Source organism: Poeciliopsis prolifica, unplaced genomic scaffold (genome assembly GCF_027474105.1).
Source record: "Poeciliopsis prolifica strain line A6 unplaced genomic scaffold, Auburn_PproV2 SCAFFOLD160, whole genome shotgun sequence".
NCBI classification, from domain to species: Eukaryota; Metazoa; Chordata; class Actinopteri; order Cyprinodontiformes; family Poeciliidae; genus Poeciliopsis; species Poeciliopsis prolifica.
The window spans coordinates 35,842-57,870 of record NW_026562535.1 but is presented as its reverse complement, the minus strand read 5'-3'; the positions used below and the strand labels follow the sequence as shown (position 1 = coordinate 57,870).

Genomic DNA, 22,029 nt, shown 5'->3' with positions numbered 1-22,029 from the left:
TGCACCAAACGATCCATTGTCTCTCAGAGATTTTGCTGACTTTTTGAAAGGTTGTGAAGAGGCTATGCCTCAAGTAAAGGGACTGTCCATCTTAAATGACTGTGAAGAAAATCATAAGATGTTGAAGAAGTTACCAGACTGGGTTGTACGTAAATGGAGTAGAGTTGTTGTTGAAGTACTTGATGCATGTGGAAAATATCCATCCTTTGAATGTTTTTCTAGATTTATACAAAAGGAAGCACGTATAGTATGTAACCCTGTTGCTTCTCCATTTTTGTTAAAGTCTAGAACTTCTTCAAATGACCTTTCCAGGAAAGCAAAGGTTCTTAACACCAGTACGGAGTTTAAGAAACAAGAAAGTGTTCATGGTTTAAAATCTAAACTGCCTTGCTTGGTTTGTGCAGACATGTCACACAGTGTTGCTAAATGTCCTAATTTGCAGTTAAATCAATGGAAGACAAAAGATCATTATATATCAAAACCATCTTTGTTTTGGATGCTTAAGGAAAGGTCATTTATTGAAAGACTGTAAAACGCGGCATGTTTGTGGGGAGTGTAGACGGCATCATCCTACTTGTTTGCACAAGGAGAGAGTGAGATCTCATGATGTTGCTCAGCAGTGTTCCATAACTCCAGAAGAAACACCTCAGGTTTCTCATAGTGTTTATCTCATGCACTCATCCGAAACATTTCTGCTACATCAAGTATTGTTCCAGTTTTCCTGTCCTCTGTGAAGGATCCTGGGAAGGAAATACTTACATATGCACTCCTTGATACTCAGAGTGACTCCTCCTTTGTTTTAGAAGATCTTGTGAGAAACTTGACTGTTGAAACCAAACCAGTGCAGTTAAAACTTAGTACCATGGTTTCTGTTGATACACCCATTTCAAGTCAAAGTGTGTATGGCTTGCAGGTTCGGAGTTTTTTCTCTGATACTTGTATACAGTTGCGGCAAACATATACACGTGACTTTATTCCTGTTGATACATCTTGCATACCAAGTAGAAGTACAGCATTACAGTGGCCTCATCTTAAACATCTAGCTGGCAAAATGCCTGCTTTGCAAAATGTGAAGTAGGTTTACTTATTGGTTTTTGACCGTCCTGCTTTGGCTCCCTTGGAAGTTGTTGTTGGTGGGGAAAATGAACCTTTTGCTCAGAAGACTGCTCTTGGTTGGAGTATTATTGGGGCAATTAATCCACATTTAGATCGGCAAGGAAACCAAGATATGTACACAGAGTGATGGTGAAAGAAATGCCCACTCCATTAACTTCTGATGTTTTAAGAGCTTTGGAGTTGGATTTTAATGAAAGGGGTTCAGAAGGAAGAAGTGTTTCCCAAGATGACATTCGGTTCATACAACTTCTGAGCGAAAACATTATACAGAAAGATGATGGCCATTTGGAGATGCCCCTTCCATTTAAAACATCCTGCCTTCCTATGTTGCCAAACAATAAGACGCTGGCTACCGTTCGTTTACAACATCTGAGGAGAAGGTTAAAGAGAAATGATCAGTTCTACAATCATTATAAAACATTTATGGAGTCTATCATTAACTGTGGAGATGCTGAACTAGTTTCTGAGGAAAATGCCAATGATGGTTGTGTGTGGTACTTGCCTCATCATGGGGTGTATCATCAAAGAAACCAGATAAGTTAAGGGTAGTGTTTGACTGCTCAGCTAAATTTCGTGGCATCTCTTTGAATGATACTTTGTTGACTGGTCCAGATTTGATCAACTCTTTAACTGGAATCCTCCTGCGTTTCAGAAAAGAAGCTGTGGCTATTACTTGTGACATTGAAAGGATGTTCCACCAGTTTTATGTTGCGTCTAACCATCGCTGTTACCTGAGGTTTTTATGGTGGGAGCAAGGAGATTTGGAAAGTGAGCCTAAAGAATATCAAATGAAGGTCCACCTTTTTGGTGCTGCCTCCTCTCCAGGCTGTGCTAATTTTGGTCTGAAATATTTGGCACAACTGCAGAGATTAAAGTTTCCATCTGCAGCAGCATTTGTGGAGAATAATTTTTATGTTGATGATGGTCTAATAAGTGTTCCTACAGCTAATGATGCAACCAGATTAATAACTGAGGTGCAGAAACTGTGCAAGGAAGGTGGTCTGAGACTCCATAATTTAATTCTAATAGGCCTGAAGTCCTAGACTGTGTGAATCCATCTGAGAGAGCCACAAGTACAGTTTCTGCTGATCTTAAACCTGATTCAAAACTTGCTGAACATATTTTAGGTATGCGATGGCATGTTCAAAAGGACTGTTTGGGTTTTCATATTGACCTGAGGGACAAACCTGATACACGACGTGGTATTTTGTCAGTAATAGCTTCTATCTATGATCCATTGGGATTTCTTTCCCCACTCATTATGAAGGGAAAATGCATTTTGCAAGATCTGTGCTGCAGAAGTATTGGGTGGGACGACCCTCTGCCTGAAGACTTACTTGTACGGTGGGAGAAGTGGAAGTTTAGCCTTCAGGATGTGAAGAAGTTATTGATATCGAGATGTTATCATCCCGATGGATTTGGAAGGATTGTCAAATCAGAACTGCATCACTTCTCAGATGCTAGCAGCCGAGCATATGGTGCATGTTCCTATCTCAGATTTGAGAATGACAAGGGTAAATACATTGTGTTTTGATCATGGCTAAAGCTCGAGTCGCTCCTTTGAAAATTACAACCATTCCTCGTCTCGAGCTTTCAGCTGCACTGGTTGCTGCAAGGTTGAGTGTTCTGTTAAAATCAGAACTTGACATGAAGATAGACGCTGAGTTTTTCTGGACAGACTCACAAGTAGTGTTATCATATATTAATAATGAAGCACGACGGTTTCAAGTATTTGTGGCAAATCGAGTCCAAATAATCAGAGAAAACACCAATCCGAGTCAATGGAATCATGTCGACACTACTGAAAACCCAGCAGATCATGCTTCGAGAGGGTTAACTGCCTCTGAGATTTTAACAACCAATTGGCTGACAGGTCCTGAATTTTTGCGGGAAAAGGAAATTAACCGGGAGTTAAAATTTTATCCTGCTCTTTTAGTGGGTGACCCAGAGGTTAAATCTATTCAAACATTTGTAACAACAGCTAATGACACTCCAGATTTTTTGGAACGTTTCACTAAGTTTTCATCTTGGTCAAAATTGATTAAAGTTGTTGCCAGAATCAAAAGACTTGGATGCCACAACAAATGCTATTCAAACGTGGTGAGTGTTAAAGAACGGGAAGATGCAGTTAAATCAGTGGTGAAACTTGTACAAGAACAGGCTTTTGGCTCCGAGATGAGGTTGTTAAAAGGGGGAGACATCCTTCCCCGTTCTAGCCCTTTGTTCAATTTGAATCCTATTGTAAAAGATGGACTGCTGCGAGTTGGTGGACGATTAAAACATTCACCTCTTAGTGAAGATTTTAGATATCCACTGATTTTGCCAAAACACAGCCATGTTACTCATCTTATTTTGTCTTACTGTCACAATCAAGTAAGTCATCAGGGCAGAGGTCAAACTCAAATGCAGGTCCGGCTTAATGGGTTTTGGATTATTGGCTGCAGCAGGTTGGTGGCTCAGATGATTCATAAATGTGTGCAGTGCAGGAAGATCAGACGTCCAGTGGAAGAACAACTTATGGCTGAGCTTCCAAAAGAACGCTTGGAAGCATCTGCACCATTTACCTATTGTGGAATGGACTGTTTTGGTCCTTTTATTGTTAAAAGAAATCGTAAGGAATACAAAAGGTATGGGTTGTTGTTCACCTGCCTTTATTCAAGAGCTGTTCACATTGAAATGTTGGAGGATTTGTCCACAGATTCTTTTATTAATGGCCTGCGCTGTTTCATTAGTTTGAGAGGAGCCGTTCGCCAGATATATTGTGATCAAGGAAGAAATTTTGTAGGAGCCCAAAATGAGTTTAAACAATGTGGTCCTAAACATTTGGAGTCTTTCCTGGCAGAAAATCAATGTGAGTTCATTTTAATGCACCATCAGCAAGTCATGCTGGTGGTGTTTGGGAGCGTCAGATACGAACCATTCGAAATGTATTAGCTTTTACTCTATCACAAAACTTGGGAAAACTTGATGATGCTTCATTAAGAATTTTCTTTTATGAAGCCATGGCCATAATTAATAGTCGTCCTTTAACACTGAAGGGAATGAATGACCCTGGTTCTCTTGAACCTTTAACTCCTAACCATCTGCTTCAGATGAAGTCTGAGTCTGCCTTGCCTCCTGTAGGGAAATTTGTGAGGGAGGATATCTATTCCTCAAAACGTTGGCGCCGTGTGCAGTTTCTGGTTGAGCAGTTTTGGAGTCGGTGGAAGAGAGAATACCTCCAGAATATTTCCATTAGACAAAAATGGCATGTAGTTCGGCGCAATTTAAAGATAAATGATATTGTAATAGTAAAAGAGGATTTTCTCCCAAGAAATAGGTGGCAGTTGGGTCGTGTTGTTGAAACAATTGTTGATAGCGATGGCTTGGTTCGAAAAGTAAAATTGAGGACAGGAGAACAAAGATCAGGTAGGGATATTATTTCTAAGAGTTCAGTAATAGAAAGACCGGTGCAAAAATTGGTGGTGTTATTAGAAAATGATTTGTAAACTTAATGTACACAGACGAGCATGTTTTTAAACAATCGGCATGATTTTTAAAAAAACTTTTAAATAATGCATAATTTTAGTAATGGTTCATGCATTATTGGTGGGAGTGTAACGGATTGTAAAATGAAATGTCTAAATTATTTGTAGTTTATTTAAATTAAACAATTTAAATGAATTTCTAATTTAAGACTGTTGCAGATTGTTTATGTATGTTTGTCTGTTTTGGTTTGCATTGTTGGTGATTTATTTGGTTTAATGGTATTTTGTAATGTTTTGGCATTTTTTGTTTAATACGTACCTCACGGGCTGCCGTAGAGAAAGAGGGCAGGGCCTATAAAACTGGGGAATTGCAGTGAACCAAATGAACTGTCAAACGTTGGACTAAGAAATGGCGTTCCCCAGTAAAGGCAGCGAGGTACGTTTTTGTTTGTTGTTGTATTGTTGATTTGTGTTGTATTTTAATATTTGTATTTGTTTAGTTTTCACGGTGTTGGTGATGATGTTGGTGATGATGATGGAGGTTTTGAAGTCAAGTGACCTGACGATGATCCAGCAAAATCATCAAAGGAGAAATAAAGCCAATATCACCTGTCGAGACCGCTGTTTTTAATTCAAGTACTGGGGATCAGCTACAAATGCGCTGAAGTTTCTCCACTGTAGAACAAACATGTAACTCATCCTCAGCTGCATCATAACGGACTCATCTCTGCATCACGGCTGAACATGTGAGGAACAGAACGAACTCAGAGTGAGAGCTGAGCAGAGCCTAGGGAGACGCCGCCTGTCCTATTCCAGCCAGCAGGGCGATGAGGAAGGACAGGTTCCCGGTGAGGAAGAGCGCCACCAGCAGGACGTCCCGTCCCACCTGCAAACAGGAGAGCTGCCGTCATTCAGGAACGCCGCCTTCACTTGCTGCTTTGGCTCCTTTCCTTTACCGTGTCAGGCTCCACAGGATCGCTGCTATCTGCAACCACAGCACAGAGGTCAGAGGTCAGAGGAGGATGCTGGGAAAGATTTACACTTGTTCTCTTTGCAGGATCTAACAAAAGACTACGTTTTGATACCAACGGCTGCTCTGAACGGGTCAGAACCATGGACGGAACTGTTAGACTTTAAATATACAGAACTTTGACAGAACCCGACCAGAACCAAACACAATCGATAACACTTTGGTGAGACGCCCAGCCGTTCTGATGCTGAGCGGTTCTGGTTCTGACCTGCGGCGCTCCGCCATCTGGCTTGCAGCTCCATCAGGATGAGCATCATCACCTCCCAGCCGGTGAAGCCGCCCAAAACCTTCATCATCCAGCCATCGCTGCTGCTGTCCATCATCATCATGCCTGTAAATATGGCTGCCACTGTGGGCGGAGTCAGGAAGTCTTGATTAGGGTCTGGTGCCTTCATGTCACCGTGGGAGAACTGAAACTCACCTGCTAAGACCTTCAGAAGCACGGCGATGACGAAATGAGCCCAGTTGAACAGGAACCGCCTGAAACAGAACCAGAACTGGTTTTATTGGTTTTACTGGGAAACTTTGGACTTCCAGCCCGGTCCAGAATGGAAATAGGTCTAATCATTCAGTTTTATCAGCTAAAATCCTGACTGGAAGAATTTTGGAAGCTGTTCAAGAACCCAACCATCAGGTACCAGAACAGAAGCGGTCAGAACCGGAACCGACCTTGGATGCTGCGGCGCACAGCGCGTCAAGGCCAGGATGGGCTGGATCAGCACCAGAGTCAGAACCAGGCAGCCCAGCACTGAATGAACTCCCTGTGGAGAAACAGAACCCTGCAGATCAATCCAGCCCAGTGGTACCAGGTTCTGGTTCCGCTGTTCTGTTGGATCGGCCTCCTGACAGCACTACGTAACAGATGATCACGTTTTATTTAATCAGGTCGTCATAGACTTGTTATTAGCAGTTAGCTTCATCCATGCTGCCCCCTAGGGGACGTGGGGGGAAATGTTATTTTGCATTCAGTCGCAATAAGTAATATTTATCATCTATTTTGTATAATAACAAAAGTCAATTTAAAATTTCAGATATGTACACATTTAAAGATCCTCAATAAAAACATTATTACCGCTGCAAAAAATTATTAAAAAGGATTTATTCACTGCATGTTTATGTCTGTGTGATGTTGAGATGGATCTGCTTATGAAAATAGCTCTTTACCCTGACCCCTAACCCCTGACCCCTAACCCCAACCCTAACAACCCTCAGACCAACACAAACAGACACAATCAGATGGTTTTATTACTCAGCGACAATAACCCAGAAATAGAGCAAATAGTTTGGATGTATTTTCATTTCTTTCCTTCTTACAGGAAGTTTCTGTTTATGGATGGAAAGAGAGGAAAACCTTCAGCCTGTTCAGCTTTTACATTTTGAACACAGTCTGATATGAATTTCTGTCCCAAAGAAAAAGATGGAAAACTTCACATATTTAGCAACCAAATATTAACATACATGGAGAAACCTGACATAATCCTCACATTCCAGCAGCAGGTGTCATGAATGAACTGATGAATGAACTGATGAATGAACTGATGAACGAACTGATGAACTGATGAATGAACTGATGAATGAACTGATGAACTGATGAATGAACTGATGAATGAACTGATGAACTGATGAACTGATGAATGAACTGATGAATGAACTGATGAACTGATGAATGAACTGATGAACTGATGAATGAACTGATGAACTGATGAATGAACTGATGAATGAACTGATGAACTGATGAATGAACTGATGAACGAACTGATGAACTGATGAATGAACTGATGAACTGATGAATGAACTGATGAACTGATGAACTGATGAATGAACTGATGAACTGATGAATGAACTGATGAACGAACTGATGAATGAACTGATGAATGAACTGATGAAATGATGAATGAACTGATGAACGAACTGATGAATGAACTGATGAATGAACTGATGAATGAACTGATGAACGAACTGATGAATGAACTGATGAACTGATGAATGAACTGATGAACTGATGAATGAACTGATGAACTGATGAACTGATGAATGAACTGATGAACGAACTGATGAATGAACTGATGAACGAACTGATGAACTGATGAATGAACTGATGAACGAACTGATGAATGAACTGATGAATGAACTGATGAACGAACTGATGAACTGATGAATGAACTGATGAACTGATGAACTGATGAATGAACTGATGAATGAACTGATGAACTGATGAACTGATGAACGAACTGATGAATGAACTGATGAACGAACTGATGAACTGATGAATGAACTGATGAACTGATGAACTGATGAATGAACTGATGAATGAACTGATGAACTGATGAATGAACTGATGAACTGATGAACTGATGAATGAACTGATGAATGAACTGATGAATGAACTGATGAACTGACGAACTGATGAATGAACTGATGAATGAACTGATGAATGAACTGATGAATGAACTGATGAACTGATGAATGAACTGATGAATGAACTGATGAATCAACTGATGAACTGATGAATGAACTGATGAACTGATGAATGAACTGATGATGAATGAACTGATGAATGAACTGATGAATGAACTGATGAACTGATGAATGAACTGATGAACTGATGAATGAACTGATGAATGAACTGATGAACTGATGAATGAACTGATGAACTGATGAATGAACTGATGAACGAACTGATGAATGAACTGATGAATGAACTGATGAATGAACTGATGAACTGATGAACTGATGAATGAACTGATGAGTGAACTGATGAACTGATGAATGAACTGATGAACTGATGAATGAACTGATGAACTGATGAAACTGATGAATGAACTGATGAACTGATGAACCGATGAACTGATGAATGAACTGATGAATGAACTGATGAACTGATGAATGAACTGATGAACTGATGAACTGATGAATGAACTGATGAACTAATGAACTGATGAATGAACTGATGAACTGATGAATGAACTGATGAACGAACTGATGAATGAACTGATGAACTGATGAATGAACTGATGAATGAACTGATGAACTGATGAATGAACTGATGAACTGATGAATGAACTGATGAACTGATGAATGAACTGATGAATGAACTGATGAACTGATGAATGAACTGATGAACGAACTGATGAATGAACTGATGAATGAACTGATGAACTGATGAATGAACTGATGAACGAACTGATGAACTGATGAATGAACTGATGAACTCATGAATGAACTGATGAACTGATGAATGAACTGATGAATGTACTGATGAATGAACTGATGAATGTACTGATGAATGAACTGATGAATAAACTGATTAATGAACTGATGAACTGATGAATGAACTGATGAACTGATGAATGAACTGATGAATGAACTGATGAACTGATGAATGAACTGATGAATGAACTGATGATGAACTGATGAATGAACTGATGAACTGATGAATGAACTGATGAACTGATGAATGAACTGATGAATGAACTGATGAACTGATGAATGAACTGATGAACGAACTGATGAATGAACTGATGAATGAACTGATGAACTGATGAATGAACTGATGAATGAACTGATGAACTGATGAATGAACTGATGAACTGATGAATGAACTGATGAATGAACTGATGAATGAACTGATGAACTGATGAATGAACTGATGAATGAACTGATGAATGAACTGATGAATGAACTGATGAACTGATGAATGAACTGATGAACTGATGAATGAACTGATGAATGAACTGATGAACTGATGAATGAACTGATGAACGAACTGATGAATGAACTGATGAATGAACTGATGAATGAACTGATGAACTGATGAATGAACTGATGAATGAACTGATGAATGAACTGATGAATGAACTGATGAACTGATGAATGAACTGATGAATGAACTGATGAATGAACTGATGAACTGATGAATGAACTGATGAACTGATGAATGAACTGATGAATGAACTGTTGAATGAACTGATGAACTGATGAATGAACTGATGAATGAACTGATGAACTGATGAATGAACTGATGAACGAACTGATGAATGAACTGATGAATGAACTGATGAACTGATGAACTGATGAATGAACTGATGAATGAACTGATGAATGAACTGATGAACTGATGAATGAACTGATGAATGAACTGATGAACTGATGAACTGATGAATGAACTGATGAATGAACTGATGAATGAACTGATGAACTGATGAATGAACTGATGAACTGATGAATGAACTGATGAATGAACTGATGAACTGATGAATGAACTGATGAACGAACTGATGAATGAACTGATGAATGAACTAATGAATGAACTGATGAACTGATGAACTGATGAATGAACTGATGAATGAACTGATGAATGAACTGATGAATGAACTGATGAACTGATGAATGAACTGATGAACTGATGAATGAACTGATGAACTGATGAACTGATGAATGAACTGATGAATGAACTGATGAACTGATGAATGAACTGATGAACTGATTAACGAACTGATGAATGAACTGATGAACTGATGAATGAACTGATGAATGAACTGATGAACTGATGAATGAACTGATGAACTGATGAATGAACTGATGAATGAACTGATGAACTGATGAATGAACTGATGAACGAACTGATGAATGAACTGATGAATGAACTGATGAACTGATGAACTGATGAATGAACTGATGAATGAACTGATGAACTGATGAACTGATGAATGAACTGATGAACTGATGAATGAACTGATGAACTGATGAATGAACTGATGAATGAACTGATGAACTGATGAATGAACTGATGAATGAACTGATGAATGAACTGATGAATGAACTGATGAACTGACGAATAAACTGTTGAACTGATGAATGAACTGATGAATGAACTGATGAACCGATGAATGAACCGATGAATGAACTGATGAATGAACTGATGAATGAACTGATGAACTGATGAATGAACTGATGAATGAACTGATGAACTGATGAATGAACTGATGAATGAACTGATGAATGAACTGATGAACTGATGAATGAACTGATGAATGAACTGATGAAGTGAGGAATGAACTGATGAACTGATGAATGAACTGATGAATGAACTGATGAACTGATGAATGAACTGATGAACTGATGAATCAACTGATGAACTGATGAACTGATGAATCAACTGATGAATGAACTGATGAACTGATGAATCAACTGATGAACTGATGAACTGATGAATGAACTGATGAATGAACTGATAAATGAACGGATGAATCAACTGATGAACTGATGAATGAACTGATGAACTGATGAATCAACTGATGAACTGATGAACTGATGAATGAACTGATGAATGAACTGATGAACTGATGAATGAACTGATGAACTGATGAATGAACTGATGAACTGATGAATCAACTGATGAAAAGATGAACTGATGAATGAACTGATGAACTGATGAATGAACTGATAAATGAACTGATGAATCAACTGATGAAAAGATGAACTGATGAATGAACTGATGAACTGATGAATGAACTGATGAACTGATGAATGAACTGATAAATGAACTGATGAATCAACTGATGAAAAGATGAACTGATGAATGAACTGATGAACTGATGAATGAACTGATGAACTGATGAATGAACTGATGAACTGATGAATGAACTGATGAATGAACTGATGAATGAACTGATGAACTGATGAATGAACTGATGAACTGATGAATGAACTGATGAATGAACTGATGAATGAACTGATGAACTGATGAATGAACTGATGAACTGATGAATGAACTGATGAACTGATGAATCAACTGATGAACTGATGAACTAATGAAAGAACTGATGAACTGATGAATGAACTGATGAATGAACTGATGAACTGATGAATGAACTGATGAACTGATGAATCAACTGATGAACTGATGAACTGATGAATGAACTGATGAATGAACTGATGAATGAACTGATGAACTGATGAATGAACTGATGAACTGATGAACTGATGAATGAACTGATGAACTGATGAATCAACTGATGAATGAACTGATGAACTGATGAATGAACTGATGAACTGATGAACTGATGAATGAACTGATGAACTGATGAATGAACTGATAAATGAACGGATGAATCAACTGATGAACTGATGAATGAACTGATGAACTGATGAATCAACTGATGAACTGATGAACTGATGAATGAACTGATGAATGAACTGATGAACTGATGAATGAACTGATGAACTGATGAATGAACTGATGAACTGATGAATCAACTGATGAAAAGATGAACTGATGAATGAACTGATGAACTGATGAATGAACTGATAAATGAACTGATGAATCAACTGATGAACTGATGAATGAACTGATGAACTGATGAATGAACTGATGAATGAACTGATGAATGAACTGATGAACTGATGAATGAACTGATGAATGAACTGATGAATGAACTGATGAACTGATGAATGAACTGATGAACTGATGAATGAACTGATGAACTGATGAATCAACTGATGAACTGATGAACTAATGAATGAACTGATGAACTGATGAATGAACTGATGAACTGATGAATGAACTGATGAACTGATGATCAACTGATGAACTGATGAACTGATGAATGAACTGATAAACTGATGAATGAACTGATAAATGAACTGATGAATCAACTGATGAACTGATGAATGAACTGATGAACTGATGAATGAACTGATGAATGAACTGATGAATGAACTGATGAACTGATGAACTGATGAATGAACTGATGAATGAACTGATGAATGAACTGATGAATGAACTGATGAATGAACTGATGAACTGATGAATGAACTGATGAACTGATGAATGAACTGATGAATGAACTGATGAATGAACTGATGAACTGATGAAGTGATCAATGAACTGATAAATGAACTGATGAACTGATGAATGAACTGATGAACTGATGAATGAATTGATGAATGAACTGATGAACTGATGAATGAACTGATGAACTGATGAATGAACTGATGAATGAACTGATGAACTGATGAATGAACTGATGAACGAACTGATGAATGAACTGATGAATGAACTGATGAACTGATGAACTGATGAATGAACTGATGAATGAACTGATGAATGAACTGATGAACTGATGAATGAACTGATGAACTGATGAATGAACTGATGAACGAACTGATGAATGAACTGATGAATGAACTGATGAATGAACTGATGAACTGATGAATGAACTGATGAATGAACTGATGAATGAACTGATGAACTGATGAATGAACTGATGAACTGATGAATGAACTGATGAATGAACTGATGAACTGATGAATGAACTGATGAACTGATGAATGAACTGATGAACGAACTGATGAATGAACTGATGAACTGATGAATGAACTGATGAATGAACTGATGAACTGATGAATGAACTGATGAACTGATGAATGAACTGATGAACGAACTGATGAATGAACTGATGAACTGATGAATGAACTGATGAATGAACTGATGAACTGATGAATGAACTGATGAACTGATGAATGAACTGATGAATGAACTGATGAACTGATGAATGAACTGATGAACGAACTGATGAATGAACTGATGAATGAACTGATGAACTGATGAATGAACTGATGAATGAACTGATGAACTGATGAACTGATGAATGAACTGATGAACTGATGAACTGATGAATGAACTGATGAATGAACTGATGAACTGATGAATGAACTGATGAATGAACGGATGAATGAACTGATGAATGAGCTGATGAATGAACTGATGAACTGATGAATAAACTGCCGAACTGATGAATGAACTGATGAATGAACTGATGAACCAATGAATGAACTGATGAATGAACTGATGAATGAACTGATGAACTGATGAATGAACTGATGAATGAACTGATGAATGAACTGATGAATGAACTGATGAACTGATGAACTGATGAACTGATGAATGAACTGATGAATGAACTGATGAACTGATGAATGAACTGATGAACTGATGAATGAACTGATGAATCAACTGATGAATGAACTGATGAACTGATGAATCAACTGATGAACTGATGAACTGATGAATGAACTGATGAACTGATGAATGAACTGATAAATGAACTGATGAATCAACTGATGAATCAACTGATGAATCAACTGATGAACTGATGAATGAACTGATGAACTGATGAATCAACTGATGAACTGATGAACTGATGAATGAACTGATGAATGAACTGATGAACTGATGAATGAACTGATGAACTGATGAACTGATGAATGAACTGATTAACTGATGAATGAACTGATGAACTGATGAATGAACTGATGAACTGATGAATGAACTGATGAATGAACTGATGAACTGATGAATGAACTGATGAACTGATGAATCAACTGATGAACTGATGAACTGATGAATGAACTGATGAACTGATGAATGAACTGATAAATGAACTGATGAATCAACTGATGAACTGATGATTGAACTGATAAACTGATGAATGAACTGATGAACTGATGAATGAACTGATGAATGAACTGATGAATGAACTGATGAACTGATGAATGAACTGATGAACTGATGAATGAACTGATGAACTGATGAATGAACTGATGAATGAACTGATGAACTGATGAATGAACTGATGAATGAACTAATGAACTGATGAATGAACTGATGAACTGATGAATGAACTGATGAACTGATGAATGAACTGATAAATGAACTGATGAATGAACTGATGAACTGATGAATGAACTGATGAATGAACTGATGAACTGATGAATGAACTGATGAATGAACTGATGAACTGATGAATGAACTGATGAACTGATGAATCAACTGATGAACTGATGAATCAACTGATGAACTGATGAACTGATGAATGAACTGATAAATGAACTGATGAATCAACTGATGAACTGATGAATGAACTGATGAACTGATGAATGAACTGATGAATGAACTGATGAATGAACTGATGAACTGATGAATGAAACTGATGAACTGATGAATGAACTGATGAATGAACTGATAAATGAACTGATGAATGAACTGATGAACTGATGAATGAACTGATGAACTGATGAATGAACTGATGAATGAACTGATGAATGAACTGATGAACTGATGAATGAACTGATGAACTGATGAATGAACTGATGAATGAACTGATAAATGAACTGATGAATGAACTGATGAACTGATGAATGAACTGATGAACTGATGAATGAACTGATGAATGAACTGATGAATGAACTGATGAACTGATGAATGAACTGATGAACTGATGAATGAACTGATGAATGAACTGATGAACTGATGAACTGATGAATGAACTGATGAACTGATGAATGAACTGATGAACTGATGAATGAACTGATGAATGAACTGATGAACTGATGAATGAACTGATGAAGATGAATGAACTGATGAATGAACTGATGAACTGATGAATGAACTAATGAACGAACTGATGAATGAACTGATGAATGAACTGATGAATGAACTGATGAACTGATGAACTGATGAATGAGCTGATGAATGAACTGATGAATGAACTGATGAATGAACTGATGAACTGATGAATGAACTGATGAACTGATGAATGAACTGATGAATGAACTGATGAACTGATGAATGAACTGATGAATGAACTGATGAATGAACTGATGAACTGATGAACTGATGAATGAACTGATGAACCGATGAATGAACTGATGAATGAACTGATGAATGAACTGATGAACGGATGAATGAACTGATGAATGAACTGATGAACTAATGAATGAACTGATGAATGAACTGATGAACTGATGAATGAACTGATGACCTGATGAATCAACTGATGAACTGATGAACTGATGAATGAACTGATGAATGAACTGATGAACTGATGAATGAACTGATGAACTGATGAATGAACTGATGAACTGATGAATGAACTGATGAATGAACTGATGAACTGATGAATGAACTGATGAACTGATGAACTGATGAATGAACTGATGAATCAACTGATGAATGAACTGATGAACTGATGAATGAACTGATAAATGAACTGATGAATCAACTGATGAACTGATGAATGAACTGATGAATGAACTGATGAATGAACTGATGAACTGATGAATGAACTGATGAACTGATGAACTGATGAATGAACTGATGAACTGAATGAACTGATGAATGAACTGATGAACTGATGAATGAACTGATGAACTGATGAACTGATGAATGAACTGATGAACTGATGAATGAACTGATGAATGAACTGATGAACTGATGAATCAACTGATGAACTGATGAACTGATGCATGAACTGATGAACTGATGAATGAACTGACAAATGAACTGATGAATCAACTGATGAACTGATGAATGAACTGATGAACTGATGAATGAACTGATGAACTGATGAATGAACTGATGAATGAATTGATGAATGAACTGATGAATGAACTGATGAACTGATGAATGAACTGATGAACTGATGAATGAACTGATGAATGAACTGATGAACTGATGAATGAACTGATGAATTGATGATGAACTGATGAATGAACTGATGAATGAACTGATGAATGAACTGATGAACTGATGAATGAACTGATGAATGCACTGATGAACTGATGAATGAACTGATGAACTGATGAATGAACTGATGAATCAACTGATGAACTGATGAACTGATGAATGAACTGATAAATGAACTGATGAATCAACTGATGAACTGATGAATGAACTGATGAACTGATGAATGAACTGATGAATGAACTGATGAACTGATGAATGAACTGATGAACTGATGAATGAACTGATGAACTGATGAATGAACTGAATGAACTGATGAATCAACTGATGAACTGATGAATGAACTGATGAACTGATGAATGAACTGATGAATGAACTGATGAACTGATGAATGAACTGATGAACTGATGAATGAACTGATGAACTGATGAATGAACTGATGAATGAACTGATGAATGAACTGATGAACTGATGAATGAACTGATGAACTGATGAATGAACTGATGAATGAACTGATAAATGAACTGATGAATCAACTGATGAACTGATGAATGAACTGATGAACTGATGAATGAACTGATGAACTGATGAACGAACTGATGAATGTACTGATGAATTGATGAATGAACTGATGAACTGATGAACTGATCAATGAACTGATGAACTGATGAATGAACTGATGAACTGATGAATGAACTGATGAATGAACTGATGAACTGATGAATGAACTGATGAATGAACTGATGAACTGATGAACTGATGAATGAACTGATGAACTGATGAACTGATGAATGAACTGATGAATGAACTGATGAATGAACTGATGAACTGATGAATGAACTGATGAATGAACGGATGAATGAACTGATGAATGAGCTGATGAATGAACTGATGAACTGATGAATAAACTGCCGAACTGATGAATGAACTGATGAATGAACTGATGAACCAATGAATGAACTGATGAATGAACTGATGAATGAACTGATGAACTGATGAATGAACTGATGAATGAACTGATGAATGAACTGATGAACTGATGAACTGATGAATGAACTGATGAATGAACTGATGAACTGATGAATGAACTGATGAACTGATGAATGAACTGATGAATCAACTGATGAATGAACTGATGAACTGATGAATCAACTGATGAACTGATGAACTGATGAATGAACTGATGAACTGATGAATGAACTGATAAATGAACTGATGAATCAACTGATGAATCAACTGATGAATCAACTGATGAACTGATGAATGAACTGATGAACTGATGAATCAACTGATGAACTGATGAACTGATGAATGAACTGATGAATGAACTGATGAACTGATGAATGAACTGATGAACTGATGAACTGATGAATGAACTGATTAACTGATGAATGAACTGATGAACTGATGAATCAACTGATGAACTGATGAATGAACTGATGAATGAACTGATGAACTGATGAATGAACTGATGAACTGATGAACTGATGAATGAACTGATGAACTGATGAATGAACTGATGAATGAACTGATGAATGAACTGATGAACTGATGAATGAACTGATGAACTGATGAATCAACTGATGAACTGATGATTGAACTGATGAACTGATGAATGAACTGATGAACTGATGAATGAACTGATGAATGAACTGATGAACTGATGAATGAACTGATGAACTGATGAATGAACTGATGAACTGATGAATGAACTGATGAATGAACTGATGAACTGATGAATGAACTGATGAATGAACTAATGAACTGATGAATGAACTGATGAACTGATGAATGAACTGATGAACTGATGAATGAACTGATAAATGAACTGATGAATGAACTGATGAACTGATGAATGAACTGATGAATGAACTGATGAACTGATGAATGAACTGATGAATGAACTGATGAACTGATGAATCAACTGATGAACTGATGAATCAACTGATGAACTGATGAATCAACTGATGAACTGATGAACTGATGAATGAACTGATAAATGAACTGATGAATCAACTGATGAACTGATGAATGAACTGATGAACTGATGAATGAACTGATGAATGAACTGATGAATGAACTGATGAACTGATGAATGAACTGATGAACTGATGAATGAACTGATGAATGAACTGATGAATGAACTGATAAATGAACTGATGAATGAACTGATGAACTGATGAATGAACTGATGAACTGATGAATGAACTGATGAATGAACTGATGAACTGATGAATGAACTGATGAACTGATGAATGAACTGATGAATGAACTGATGAATGAACTGATAAATGAACTGATGAATGAACTGATGAACTGATGAATGAACTGATGAACTGATGAATGAACTGATGAATGAACTGATGAATGAACTGATGAACTGATGAATGAACTGATGAACTGATGAATGAACTGATGAATGAACTGATGAACTGATGAACTGATGAATGAACTGATGAACTGATGAATGAACTGATGAACTGATGAATGAACTGATGAATGAACTGATGAATGAACTGATGAACTGATGAATGAACTGATGAATGAACTGATGAACTGATGAATGAACTAATGAACGAACTGATGAATGAACTGATGAATGAACTGATGAATGAACTGATGAACTGATGAATGAACTGATGAATGAACTGATGAATGAACTGATGAATGAACTGATGAACTGATGAATGAACTGATGAACTGATGAATGAACTGATGAATGAACTGATGAACTGATGAATGAACTGATGAATGAACTGATGAATGAACTGATGAACTGATGAACTGATGAATGAACTGATGAATGAACTGATGAACTGATGAATGAACTGATGAACTGATGAATGAACTGATGAACGAACTGATGAATGAACTGATGAACTGATGAATGAACTGATGAATGAACTGATGAACTGATGAATGAACTGATGAACTGATGAATGAACTGATGAATGAACTGATGAACTGATGAATGAACTGATGAACGAACTGATGAATGAACTGATGAACTGATGAATGAACTGATGAATGAACTGATGAACTGATGAATGAACTGATGAATGAACTGATGAATGAACTGATGAACTGATGAATGAACTGATGAATGAACTGATGAATGAACTGATGAACTGATGAATGAACTGATGAACGAACTGATGAATGAACTGATGAATGAACTGATGAATGAACTGATGAGCTGATGAACTGATGAATGAACTGATAATGAACTGATGAATTAACTGATGAATGAACTGATGAATGAACTGATGAATGAACTGATGAACTGATGAATGAACTGATGAATGAACTGATGAACTGATGAATGAACTGATGAACTGATGAATGAACTGATGAATGAACTGATGAATGAACTGATGAATGAACTGATGAACTGATGAATGAACTGATGAACTGATGAATGAACTGATGAATGAACTGATGAACTGATGAATGAACTGATGAACGAACTGATGAATGAACTGATGAATGAACTGATGAATGAACTGATGAGCTGATGAACTGATGAATGAACTGATGAATGAACTGATGAATGAACTGATGAACTGATGAATGAACTGATGAACTGATGAATGAACTGATGAATGAACTGATGAACCGATGAATGAACTGATGAATGAACTGATGAATGAACTGATGAACGGATGAATGAACTGATGAATGAACTGATGAACTAATGAATGAACTGATGAATGAACTGATGAACTGATGAATGAACTGATGACCTGATGAATCAACTGATGAACTGATGAACTGATGAATGAACTGATGAATGAACTGATGAACTGATGAATGAATGAATGAACTGATGAATGAACTGAACTGATGAATGAACGATGAACTGATGAATGAACTGATGAATGAACTGATGAATGATGAACTGATGAATGAACTGAATGATGACTGATGAATGAAACTGATGAATGATGAATGAATGATAAATGAACTGATGAACTGATGAACTGATGAATGAACTGATGAATGAACTGATGAATGAACTGATGAACTGATGAATGAACTGATGAAACTGATGAACTGATGAATGAACTGATGAAATGATGAACTGATGAATGAATGATGACTGATGAATGAACTGATGAACTGATGAACTGATGAATGAACTGATGAACTGATGAATGAACTGATGAACTGATGAACTGATGATCAATGATGAACTGATGAATGAACTGACAAATGAACTGATGATCAACTGATGACTGATGAATGAACTGATGAACTGATGAATGAACTGATGAACTGATGAATGAACTGATGAATGAATGATGAATGAACTGATGAATGAACTGATGAACTGATGATGAACTGATGAACTGATGAATGAACTGATGAATGAACTGATGAACTGATGAATGAACTGATGAATTGATGAATGAACTGATGAATGAACTGATGAATGAACTGATGAACTGATGAATGACTGATGATGCACTGATGAACTGATGAACTGATGAATGATGAATGAACTGATGAATCAACTGATGAACTGATGAACTGATGAATGAACTGATAAATGAACTGATGAATCAACTGATGAACTGATGAATGAACTGATGAACTGATGAATGAACTGATGAATGAACTGATGAATCAACTGATGAACTGATGAATGAACTGATGAACTGATGAATGAACTGATGAATGAACTGATGACTGAATGAACTGATGAACTGATGAATGAACTGATGAACTGATGAATGAACTGATGAATGAACTGATGAATGAACTGATGAACTGATGAATGAACTGATGAACTGATGAATGAACTGATGAATGAACTGATGAATGAACTGATGAACTGATGAATGAACTGATGACTGATGAATGAACTGATGAATGAACTGATAAATGAACTGATGAATCAACTGATGAACTGATGAACTGATGAATGAACTGATGAATGAACTGATGAACTGATGAACGAACTGATGAATGTACTGATGAATTGATGAATGAACTGATGAACTGATGAACTGATCAATGAACTGATGAACTGATGAATGAACTGATGAACTGATGAATGAACTGATGAACTGATGAATGAACTGATGAACTGATGAACTGATGAACTGATGAATGAACTGATGAATCAACTGATGAATGAACTGATGAACTGATGAATGAACTGATAAATGAACTGATGAATCAACTGATGAACTGATGAATGAACTGATGAACTGATGAACTGATGAACTGATGAATGAACTGATGAACTGATGAACTGATGAATGAACTGATGAACTGATGAATGAACTGATGAATGAACTGATGAACTGATGAATGAACTGATGAACTGATGAATGAACTGATGAACTGATGAACTGATGAATGAACTGATGAACTGATGAATGAACTGATGAATGAACTGATGAATGATGAATCAATGATGAACTGATGAACTGATGAATGAACTGATGAACTGATGAATGAACTGATGAACTGATGAATCAACTGATGAACTGAACTGATGAATGAACTGATGAATGAACTGATGAATGAACTGATGAACTGATGAATGAACTGATGAACTGATGAATGATGAACTGATGAATGAACTGATGAATCAACTGATGAATGAACTGATGAACTGATGAATGAACTGATAATGAACTGATGAATCAATGATGAACTGATGAATGAACTGATGAACTGATGAATGAACTGATGAACTGATGAATGAACTGATGAACTGATGAACTGATGAATGAACTGATGAACTGATGAATGAACTGATGAATGAACTGATGAACTGATGAATGAACTGATGAACTGATGAATGAACTGAAACTGATGAACTGATGAATGAACTGATGAACTGATGAATGAACTGATGAATGAACTGATGAATGATGAAT

The 22,029-nt window shown here is 36.7% G+C and overlaps 1 protein-coding gene across 1 annotated transcript in view; it reads right to left on the bottom strand.

Annotated features, from left to right (window-relative positions):
• Window positions 1-5,209: 5,209 nt before the first annotated feature.
• Window positions 5,210-22,029, bottom strand: part of LOC129356204 (putative ferric-chelate reductase 1) — a 28,474-nt gene continuing 11,654 nt past the window's right edge. Inside the window, exons 12-16 of the mRNA XM_055025801.1 lie at window positions 6,283-6,374; window positions 6,035-6,093; window positions 5,822-5,962; window positions 5,540-5,568; window positions 5,210-5,469 (exon numbers count right to left, since the gene is read on the bottom strand). Coding sequence (XP_054881776.1) covers window positions 5,371-5,469; window positions 5,540-5,568; window positions 5,822-5,962; window positions 6,035-6,093; window positions 6,283-6,374 — 420 coding nt within the window. The 3' untranslated portion in view covers window positions 5,210-5,370. The remainder of the gene's footprint in view (window positions 5,470-5,539; window positions 5,569-5,821; window positions 5,963-6,034; window positions 6,094-6,282; window positions 6,375-22,029) is intronic.